At 49.7% G+C, this 11,360-nt stretch overlaps 1 protein-coding gene and 1 long non-coding RNA gene across 2 annotated transcripts; both read left to right on the top strand.

The window, feature by feature from the left end:
• Positions 1-3,700: 3,700 nt before the first annotated feature.
• On the top strand, positions 3,701-4,771 carry LOC122374756. Its single transcript, XR_006255279.1, has 2 exons — positions 3,701-4,007; positions 4,464-4,771. It is a non-coding gene; the product is annotated as an uncharacterized LOC122374756 (long non-coding RNA).
• A 1,636-nt stretch (positions 4,772-6,407) lies between these two features.
• On the top strand, positions 6,408-11,149 carry LOC122375044. The gene is made up of 3 exons (XM_043354198.1): positions 6,408-8,149; positions 10,431-10,488; positions 11,033-11,149. The coding sequence occupies exons 1-3, from the start codon at positions 6,408-6,410 to the stop codon at positions 11,147-11,149; spliced, it is 1,917 nt and encodes a 638-aa protein (XP_043210133.1).
• The last annotated feature ends 211 nt before the right edge of the window (positions 11,150-11,360 follow it).

Genomic DNA, 11,360 nt, shown 5'->3' with positions numbered 1-11,360 from the left:
ATGTGGCTGGTCCGCCCTGCAGTCCGCGGCCCGCAGCCCGGGCGGTGACAATGGCACTGACGACCGCGACTCATCCTCTGCCAACAGCGGCGCCGGGGGTGACTCGGAGCTGCTGACTCACAGTCAGCTGGAACAGCGGAGTTTGTGCTGTCAGCCGCTTCAAATGGGAGGTGGTGCTGCAGGCAGAGATGTGTGGAGACCATGGCGAACGACTGTAGTTACCTATCGCCATAACAGCCATCCTGTGGACTGCCAGCTACAATAATTTACTGTCCTGTAGATGAGCCATACACCGCAGGTCATTATTTGTAGGGAAATAAATGGCATTTTGATTATGCCACACCAGGACCGCAGTAAAAAGATCCACCAGCGGAGACAACACGAACGCAGGGAAAATAGTCTGCTGCGTGTATTGGGTCCGACTCGCGCTGCTCCTATTTCGCTGCCCAACTGCCACCCCGTAAATCATCGCCTTTTATTTGCCTCAGCTGGAATGGTACATCAAAAGTTACGACACTTCTGTGACTGGATACTGTTCTATTTTGCCACGGTGTCCCTTCCACGAGAACAAAGAAGTCATAAAAGAAGGATGATCTATTTCTCTTGTTATACACCGTCATAACGCGAATGAAAAGCATTCGATTCATTTCAATGAGCTTTATGTCGCAGTGGACCACCGAAGACGGCCCGTTATAAGTTGAGTGACACCGCTCTTATTGCAAGGAGCAGGCCGAAAATTTCTACGCACATTGCTTTATGACACACAGTGCACGTGTCTCCCTTCGGATCCCTCCGGCATTGTATCTACAAAGATGAAATTCATCTTATTCACTCTATCCAGACGTTATAACATCCGGAATCATGCTGTTTGGCACCCTCCAACCCGCGTTGTCACGGCGTCGGCTCTGTGTCGGCTTTTTACCTGTGGCCGTCAGCTGCGCAGCTAATGTGTCGGATGTCTCGCTGTCAATATGCACAGATCGCCGACACGAGCTGATGTCGGGCCGGGCCTCGTCACTATATGTATAGGCGGGGTATAGAGGCGACCACTCAGGTTGCGAGGGGAGAGGGAGTGCGATAAGTGATAAGAAATGACAAAACGGCAAAAAAACAACAACGATGAGTTTTGCTCGGCATCTATCTACCGTATATGAAACTGAGGATTACTCGTAGCACCTTCATTCCAATAAGCTATTGAATAGACCTAACCATTTAAATCATTCGCAAGGTGAATAGGGGAGAGTGGGGTAATTTGGCCGGTGGTGTAAATTGGCCGCCCCCACCTGTACGCTGTCTAATAAAAGTGAGTGAAATAGCTCTAGTCTCTATTCATTTGTCATGGGTAGAAATAACTGGAGGACAAATGTCAAAACTTTGCGCCTCGTAGTTTTATTCAAAATTAATAAAACGTTAATTTCATTAGAAAATGGTAACTTTTCCTTCTGTTTACAAAGTTGTATAACATGTAGTATTTGGGCTAAAAAAGAATTCAGACATTATAGCGCCATTCTTGGGGGTGTTCAGCGGTTCCAAGAGCAATTTTATCTAATTCCGTATAGCCGTGATGACTTTATAGACAAAAATTTTCAGAATGACAACATGGGGTAATTTGGCCGGGACTAGCGGGGCAACTTGGCCGGTGCGCTCATGGTCTATATGCTGGGACGGCCGAGTTTTCATGGTCAATTGTACCATAAATGACATGATTCATGACCAACTTTGACTACTTTGATGCCTTACTTCCGATTGGTGAACTGTAAGAGCATGTGACGTCATCAAAGGTTACCAAAGGTTTTTTGCTAATAAATCATTACATAAAAATGGTATAGCCTCACAAATGGTCTCATTCTGTTCAGCTCGCCAATGCGCATCGAATGATATGCATGATGGCCTTGAAATCACGTGACCTTGAGGTCAAGCGACCATATGCAACGTGACCTGAGGTCAACCTTTGACCTTGACTTCTCAAGGTCAACACATATATCTTTCGATGCGGACTGACGAGAGAATTACGATGGTACTCGAAGTTTTGGCCTAGCTTGATTACTTCAAAAGTTATTCGTAAAAAACTGTCTTCGCATCTAGAGCCGCTAATTTGGCTATTTTGACCCCTGTGACCCCTGAGTCAACCTCCAAAATGCGGCAAATGCGTCATAGGTCACACGTCATTGCTGAATCTGAAGCTGACTCGCAATATAACAGAAAATCCCGACCGCAAACTAACACCGGCCAAATTGCCCCACACCCCCGGCCAAATAACCCTGCTAGTGGGGCAATTTGGCCACCTTGCAGACCTTTGTAATACGTCACAATTTCAATATAAGTAATTACTCTATCATTTCAAGTTCACTGTCCAGTAAAGTAAAATGAATACGACACCTGCCAGCGTTGAGAAAATGCAGAAATGTGTCGTCAATTTTAAGTTATATCGTTTTCTAAAAAAAGCGGCCAAATTACCCCACTCTCCCCTATTTGTTAGCTTATAAAAAGACCGTCTATTATATGAGCTAAGACACAATACGCTCAAATCTTTCTTCCGTATTCCTGCTCCCAATGTAAAATGTGAAAGCGTTTGCCGTTGGTTTGCTTGCAATCGGCAGCATTATTATTCAGGTCCAGAACACTCTGCATTCTTTAGTGCACGTGAATGAATTATCGATCGGAGTTTACTTAGGATTCGCTGCATGAACAGGATCTCCTGTATCCGATTGTCTATCTTTACGATAGTGTTTCAAAAGCGATTTATCGCCAAACATCAGCTAATTCAATTAGCCATTCGAGAAAAAGCGGTTTGTAATCTCTGGAGCGGCGGCACCCGATGAAACATAATCGCCACGGCTGCGGGCAGGTGGCACGGTGTAAATCAATCGATAGTGACTCGTTGGGTCATCCTATGTCATATAATATAGAACCACGCGTCTACCTGAGTGCGGAGCTCCTGCAGGAGCTTACCGGACGACCTGCGGCAGGCTGCTGACCTTACGGTACGACCTGCACGGCAGGCTGCTGACCTTACGGTATATATACGACCTGCGGCAGGCTGCTGACCTTACGGTACGACCTGCACGGCAGGCTGTTCACCGTTACCGGGGATCATTCTACTGCTAATCCCCACGGCGTTACCCACGCATCGGCCTTTTACGGACATCAGCGTTCTGACAGCGCTTCTGAGCACTCTTCTGGCTTATCACCGATTGACGTATATGTATATGCGCATACAGTTAAATTAGCCAAACAATGTAAGCGTGACGCGGGTAACATGGATATACCACGGAATGTCGTAGACTATATACCAATTCAATTTATGTATATTCCGTGCGTATACACTATACGCGCTGATAAAGGCTTTTTCAAAAAGAGACGGTATGATATCAAACATTTGTAGTGTAATGTGGATTGTAAGGTATGTAATATACCATTTATATTATGAATATATGCAAAACATACTAAAAAATACTGAATGAGAACAAGCATGTTCTTCCAAACTAGATGTAGAAGTACGTTCTGCGAACCATTGCCACGATACACTGAAAGCATTTTTACACTCACATCGCCGTATTAACACCACCTAAAGGTGTAAATAGCAGACTGAGCACTATACGCAGGTCTATAACACGGCAATTACGCTTAGAAGCTGATCAAAGCGAAATTACACCTCGTTGGTGTGCAAATCACACTCATACAACACCTTATGGAAGTGCAATTCTGAACTTTAACACCTAACTTTTGTTCATTTACGAATAACACCTTCCTGTAGAGTAGATGATCGCGCTTCATGTGTGCTGTGTTATTGACAAAGGATCCTTGATCTGCGATTGCCGCATTTTTGTTTTGGCTCAACACTGCTCTGAAGTGTAATGTACCGGACGGCAAAGGCGCATGCGCGCGACGCCGCTCGCACCCACGCGGCTTTCAGTGCGCCATTGTGCTTCAACGAACGTGGTTGTTAGTGTGCTGAGCTGGTGTGACTATTGAGCATTGAGGAAGACCCACCTGCTCCGGAACGGGTAAGTAGGTGACAGCATTTTCGAGATTATACCTTTTCTCGAAAAATTAGGTCGTGCGCGTGATTTCCAAAGCTAATTTGTAATGCAGGGATGGCAAAAATGAGGCGCGCCGCGGTGCTGGCTCTGCTCTGCTTCTCTTGATGATATTTATGGCACTATAGGATTATTGGTTTTTGCTTCATCCTTGTTTAATACTAGAACTTCGTGAAATTTTTACGTTTGGAGACCTTCGGTGACCTCAGCAATGACCTGTTCAAAAAATGACCTGAATGATTCCGAACGATCTATAACGAGCTATCTGTTGCTTTTGTCTGCGTCTTAGCTATACTTTCTATAGATAACCTGGTGTGCTCCCCTCCCCCCATGGCAAAGTTGGCTGAGAGGCCCACCCGGGCGCGGGTTAAACTTTCCGGCAGCGGCAAGTATGAGTAATTTCGCTTCCCATGTGTGCTTCAGAGGAGGAACTCGAACACCTTCTACTCGAGATGCGTGAGGAGCAGGTCGTTTTTGGCCCTGCGACAACGAACGGACCGTCCACCATCGCAGATGGCGCACTTTGGGTCGAAAGGGAGAAGATCGCCAAATTCCAAACAATGGCGAACATGCAGGACGAGCTGTCCATCACGAACATCGCTATCTTTTTCGAGCGCGCTCGAAGGCGCTGGACTCGAACGCCTAGCCCCGGTTCATATCTGCAGAGGACTCGCCGTTTCATGTACTTGTTGCACGGATCAACGTCCAATAAATGTTAAAATATTCTGACATTATACTGGTGTTTATTCTTTGTAAAGAGCGTGAGCGCGACCGATGCAGGGGAAAGGGGGGGAGAAAGGGGAAGGGGATCTGGAATCAACAACACCCGAAATCGGATCGATATATACACTCGGAAGGCGTGCTCTGCTCTAGGTGTAACACTACAGTAAAAGGTCAATCACGAGTGTACCCGCCTTTTTCATCCGCCTGGAGAGTGTAAACGTGCAAAGTCAACGCCCCGGGCGAGTGTCTTGTTACACTTTATTTGAGTGTAAATACTACACCTCAGACGAGGGCAAAAAACGCAGAATTTCAGCTACACCCTCCTGAGGTGTTTACACCCGAGGAAGGTGTAAAAAAGTTTTCAGTGTAACGAGCACTGGTCACTGCAGAGTATGTTGCACATCCTGCACCCCAGCTTCTGACATGCCAGTTCTGACTCTGGTGACTCCCGCTGCTAGCCCCGCATAAGTGACGTCACTGGTCGCACGGTGATCGGCGCGGCGGTGTTACATTCAATTCGCCACTGGACAGGCGCACTTCATCATTGGCTGAAAACCTTGTGACGCGTCAGATGTGTTAACGCCCTGTTGCACAATGTGTGCCTGAAAGCTCTTCTCCTATCCGGCTAAATTGGTGATAAATGTCACTCAATTACCAGATAACCAGAATGAATGTTCACCGCAAAAACATAAATCAAAATGTTCTGCCGTTTATTATGAGCGATAACGTCAGCGACGACGACGATTTTCAAACTGTGTAGCGTTATACTGACAATCTCTTAGGTAGAAATGAATCATATTGTCTGTTCCAGGAATTTCACACATTCCTGGCAACTAACATAGGTATCGAGCAGCTAGAGTTTCGCCTAAAATAAAAAAAGCTCCGTTTATCAAAATTGAATGCAACTACGAATTGAATGAAGGTTGCTATAGTGATGATAACCCGCGCAACGACTGCGCCAACTTCGTACCGACGGGGGGGGGGGGCGGATGATCGCCCCCCCCCTGAGATCTCGAGAACGAAGCAAGATAGCGACAAGCGGTAAGCGGCATCGGATACGCACGGACAAGGTCTACAATTTTTACTAAGGTCATTTTCAGGTCAAGTCAAAGATGACGTCACAGGGGTCAAAAAAGTCAAAATGGCGGCGCTGGATATGGAGAGGTTTTTCTCGAATAACTCTCGAATTAGTCAAGATAGGAACAAACTAAGGGCACCATCGTGATCCTCTCGTCAATCCGCATCGAATGATTTATATATATATATATATATATATATATATATATATATATATATATATATATATATATATATATATATATATATATATATATATATATATATATATATATATATATATATATATATATATATATAAATCGCAGAACCCACCGGGGCTGCCGTGCCGGGTGGAGGCACCAGCTGCGGAGAGGCAGAGCACGTCGGCCGGTGGATACCGGGATCCCACCGGGTGGCGCCTATGACCGGTGCCTGACCTACCCGCCGCGACTCACTGCGGTTCAGACCGAGAGGGCCCTCAGATTCATCAGCTCAGGAGGCGACAGCCGAGGGCGCCAGCAGCGCCGAACGACCCGCCCACCGCTGAGGATAGCGCACTTAAATGTTCGGTCACTGATGCCATCTATGGATGAAGTTAACTACGCCCTACAGGGGAAGGCCATTGACATTCTGTGCCTCAGTGAGACATGGCTTACCGATAACATCGACAACAGTTTTCTCATCTTCCCGGGCTACACCGTGCTGAGACGGGATCGGCCTGCGCGACCCGGTCGCCGGAGGGGAGGTGGGGTCTGCATCCTCGTTCGTGCCACGCTGCGCGCGGAGACTCTGACGGTGCCGGCGGGTGACTCCCAGCTGGAATCGCTGTGGATCAGCATCCGCAGCACTACCACGGCTATCGTCGGAGTACTCTACCGCCCTCCGAGCGCTCCGGTGGCGGCCGCTCTCGACGATCTCCAGACTCAGCTGGCGCACGTCATCAGCACCGGGAAGCCGATTTTCGTGCTCGGTGATACGAATTTTGACAGCCTACAGCCCGACAAGCCCGACGTCCGCCGGTATCTGCAGATGCTCAGCGACCTGAACACGAAGCAGCTGGTGACCTGTCAGACTCGACCTGCGTCTGGGACCCTGCTCGATCACGTCCTGGTGCGTGCCTCTGATGACGTCACCACCGCCAGGGTCGAGCCGTGCAGCTGGTCGGACCACGACCTGGTGATCGCCGAGACCACGCTGCAGCGGGAGCGCCGCCGTCCCGTCGAGGTCACGATCAGATCGACGCGGGACCTGGTGCCTGACGCTCTCTGCCTGGACCTGTTGGTCTCCGACTGGTCGGCTGTGTACGGATCGGCTGATCCCGCCGATAAATGGAGGGCGTGGCTCGCCGTGTGGTCGCCGGTCATCGACAGGCACATGCCGGAGAAGACTATCAGGCCGAGACATGCACCTGCACCATGGCTCACCGACAGCGACGACCTGCGAGCTCTGATGAGAGAGCGGGACCTGGCGGACAGGGAGAGGCGAGAGCGGCCGGCTGACGAGCTGGCGAGTCAGCGGTACCGGCTCTGCCGCAACCGCGTGAAGAGCGCTCAGCTCCACGCCAAGTCCGCCTTCTTCCTATCGTCTTTCCGTCGGTCTCGGCGCACTACATGGACGGACATCAGACGGTTTCTCATCTCACCTCGGACAGCAACACCATCTACATCATCAGCTCCGAGCGGTACTGACTGGGCGGACAGCCTGAACCGATACTTTGCCGCCGTCGGCCCGCGCGTGGCCGCCGCACTGGAGGAGGCGCAGCGCGTGGTGGCGCCACTGTCGCCCCGGCCGACCCGTGTAGTGAGCGGTGCCTTCCGTGTTCGCCCAGTGACGCTGCCTGAACTGTCGGCTGCCATCCAGCGCATGTCGACATCGAGGGCGAGTGGCGATGACGGGGTGACGATCGGCATGCTGCGCATGACATTCCCAGTGATAGGACCGCACCTGCTGAACATTATTAACGCGTCCCTCGTGTCTGGTGAGCTCCCAGCCGAGTGGAAGGTTGCCCGTGTACTGCCGTTGCACAAGTCGGGGCCAGTAGACGACCCGTCTAACTACCGTCCGCTATCGCTGCTGCCGACTGTCGCTAAGGTGGCGGAGAGTGTTGTGTGCGGTCAGCTCATCGCCTACCTGCTTGCGCACGACATTCTGACCGAGACGCAGCACGGGTTCCGGCCTGGCCGATCCACGGAGTCGGCGATGCTGGACACTGCCAGTTTTCTCATGGAAGGCCTGGATGGCGGCCTCATAGGGTGTCTGACGACCGCTGACACCAGTAAGGCTTTTGACAGTGACCAGCATCCCCGGCTCCTGGAAAAGCTGGGCTGGTATGGAATCGACGCGCACTGGTTCCGTGACTGGTTGTCCGACAGATGTCAGGTGGTTCGGGGTGGTGAGGAAGTGAGACCGATCACTCACGGCGTGATTCAGGGGTCGCTGCTCGGGCCGATCCTGTTTTTGATTTTCACGAATGATCTAGCATCGTACCTGGACACAAAAACTGTTATGTACGCCGATGACGTTCAGTTTTTGCATAGAGTATCACCAAAGCACATGCCAAAACTCAAATCAGATGTAGAGAGCACTTTAGAGATCGCGAGTCACTGGTTTGTTCAAAACTGTTTGAAAATCAATCCCACCAAAACAGATCTTGTTGTTGTAAAGTCACAAAGGCGCCGACTCGACACAGAATTTACTGTTAAATTTGGTAGTGCGACGATTCGTCCATCTGTAGCGACCAAGATTCTCGGTGTGGTAGTCGACTCCGGACTGACTTTTGAATCGCATGTGACCGCGGTCATCCGCCGATGCTATGCCACACTAGGGGGACTGTCCAGATCCGCTCGCGGCCTGCCGCGAAACGTGAAGCAGATGATCGTGGAGATGTTAATTTTCCCCCACATCCGATACTGTATGTCTGTGTGGTCGGGATGTGGCGTCGTGCAGCGACACCGTATTCAGAAGGTGATAAACCACTGTGCACAGGTCGTCATGGGGGTCCGACGCTCGGCTCATGTGACGCCTCTGTTGGCAGAGCTATGCTGGCCCCATATAGACAGGCTGGTGGCGGAGAATGACTGCAGTACTGTGCATTACTTGTTGAATAATGTTCATGCACCGAAGTGCCTCTCTGAGCGGTTTGTACAACGCAGCGACGTGTCGAGCAGACAGACTCGAGCCACTGAGAATATGCAGCTCGAACTGCCGAGGGTCCGCACCGAACATGCTCGCAAGTTCTTTTATTACCGCGCCTGTGACGTTTGGAACTCGCTGCCAGCAGACATTCGGTCGTCACGCACGTCGGCCACTTGTCGCAGGCGTTGTCGACTATTACTCAATGGTGACTAGTCACTGTGCGCGTAGCTTTCGGTCATTTGTACCGATATGCATTTTACTTTTTAAGTCCCATGCTTTTCATGGTTTTTACTTTTAGCTTAAGTGTTTATTTTAGCTTTATATATGTGCCTACCTATTTACTGTATGACACTTGGACTGAAAAGCCGTGAGTGCATGGAGCTTCCAAACGAAATAAATGATGATGATGATGATGAAAGGTTGACCTCAGGTCACGTGACCTCGAGGTCATCATGTATATCATTCGATGCGTCTTGACGAGCTGAACACAATGAGACCATCCGCGCGGCTGTATCTTGTTCCTGTACGGAGTTATTGGCCAAAAACCACTGGTGATCTTTGATGACGTCACATGACCTTACAGCTGCCTAACAGCAAAACAGACCTCAAGGTAGTGAAGGTTGATCGTATATAAAGTCATGTATGGTATATGGTGCCATTCCGACCCGTTTTAGTAGTAAAAACAGGGAGTTGATTTTTCCCCATTGACTTATACCTACCTAATGGGGAGGTCGAGAAATTGACCTGACCTTAGGTCACCGATATCAAAATTCCGAGATAAACAAATTGTAGCTACTAATGACCTCATAACATCCTGCGACTTTCAAAGGCCTCCGACATCTACTGTAGCTCTGGCACGGTGACAAAGTTGCAAAAAAGTGACTTGAGGTTGGGTCATTCAAAGTGACCTGGTGACCTGACCTTGAAAGTTAGGAGGTTCAAACTTGCACACCATGTGTAAAATTGATGAGTAAATAGTCGTACCAACTTTCGCGGCGCTAGGCACCGCGGTTTTCCCGCTATTCGCGAAAAACCTCAGGGGGCGGATATCCGCCCCCCCCCCGTCGGTGCGCGTGTTAAAAGTCAAATGCTACGGCGGTGGATATTCCTCAAAAACAGAAGGGAAGTCAATACGTGGCTGCTGAGTTATCCGGACCAGCACAGCGCGGGTCACACAGATCCTTTTTCACGCGCCTCTGCCATTCGGTGACAGGATAACGCTCTTAACGACCAGCTCAAATGCCTGTGTTCGGCCGCCTTTTGCAGTAGAGCTCATCGGCGACTCGGCGACAAGGCTCTTGTTTCAGAAGTGATGTCTGGTGCCCACGGCATAGCGGGTGTATTGTACATACTTATGAAATGTCTCGGTCTTCAGTGTTAAAACTGCATGTACTGGAAGAAAGGCAGACAGGTGTCATTTGGTCTTTATCACCGCCATCGATCACTTGTCACCTGTCACCTGTCACCTCTCAGCTGTCACATGACGGGTCTGCAGCAGTGTCTCAGACCGCTCAACTCTCAGTATAAGCGGGTCAGAAACCGTCTCTAATTAGCTGACAAACCACATTAGGCATACAGTTAAAACATCGGTGCGGCCTGGGTTAGAGCAGCGTAGCGTATGTAGACACACCACATGCAGTCCAATATAGAACTGATGAATCGAACTGCACGCAACATGACATCAACTCAGCTGTAAGCCGGATCTGCTGTAATTCGAAGCTGATGTTACAGATGAGCATTCCAATTTACATATTCAAGAAATTTACTACGTTTCCCTTGACTTCCTGGAAGAGACAAATGCGTATCAATTGAACCAGTTTGTAGGATGCCATTTACAAGGATGTGCAGTTTACGTCACCTGATCTGACCTTATATCCCTTTGACAAATTTCAACATTCCATGTTTCGACTCAATATCCTAGTCTTGAGATGAATCTCAATGGTCTGGCAATACCGACGATGGGATTGTACCAGTCATCCCCTCATGCGGGTCGGCCTTGGAGCTAAGCTGCTGTGTTTGGTGATCAGTTACAGTTGACAGTCCTCTGGTTTTTCACGCTGCTGTAGTTGTTTCAGACGTCTGGCGACGAGCCCTCACTCTCAGACGTGCTCAGTACTCACCCCGACCGGCCGGCCGCGCCCGTGTCAGCCCACCGCCGACGCGAGCCGCCCAGTTCAGCACCCCGCATCTGACAGCACAGCGGCCCTGGCAACCGGCAGTGTTTGCCTTCTGATAAGCTCGCAATCGATTTGTCTTCGTTAGCTGAGGGTGGCCGTCTCTCGAAACCACCCTCATTCAGGTGACTGTCAGATTCGAGGAAGGTATAACCCGCGCCGTGGAGGCTTCTTACCATCCCTCAGGTTTGGTTTATAAACATCCGAGAAAATGAAGTCGTTACGCCTA

This window comes from Amphibalanus amphitrite, unplaced genomic scaffold (assembly GCF_019059575.1).
Source record: "Amphibalanus amphitrite isolate SeventyFive unplaced genomic scaffold, NRLGWU_Aamphi_draft 000040F_arrow, whole genome shotgun sequence".
Taxonomy (NCBI): Eukaryota; Metazoa; Arthropoda; class Thecostraca; order Balanomorpha; family Balanidae; genus Amphibalanus; species Amphibalanus amphitrite.
The sequence above is the reverse complement of the archived record's forward strand: the minus strand, read 5'-3'. Positions and strand labels throughout refer to the sequence as shown.

Bases quoted from the DNA above. Each gene is read 5' to 3' on its own strand.
- LOC122375044 (XM_043354198.1), top strand. From the start codon at position 6,408: ATGGATGAAGTTAACTACGCCCTACAGGGGAAGGCCATTGACATTCTG. The intron at 8,150-10,430 runs GTATGGAATCGA...GTCACCTCTCAG, and splicing joins CTCCTGGAAAAGCTGGGCTG to CTGTCACATGACGGGTCTGC. The intron at 10,489-11,032 runs GTCAGAAACCGT...TAGTTGTTTCAG, and splicing joins TCAACTCTCAGTATAAGCGG to ACGTCTGGCGACGAGCCCTC.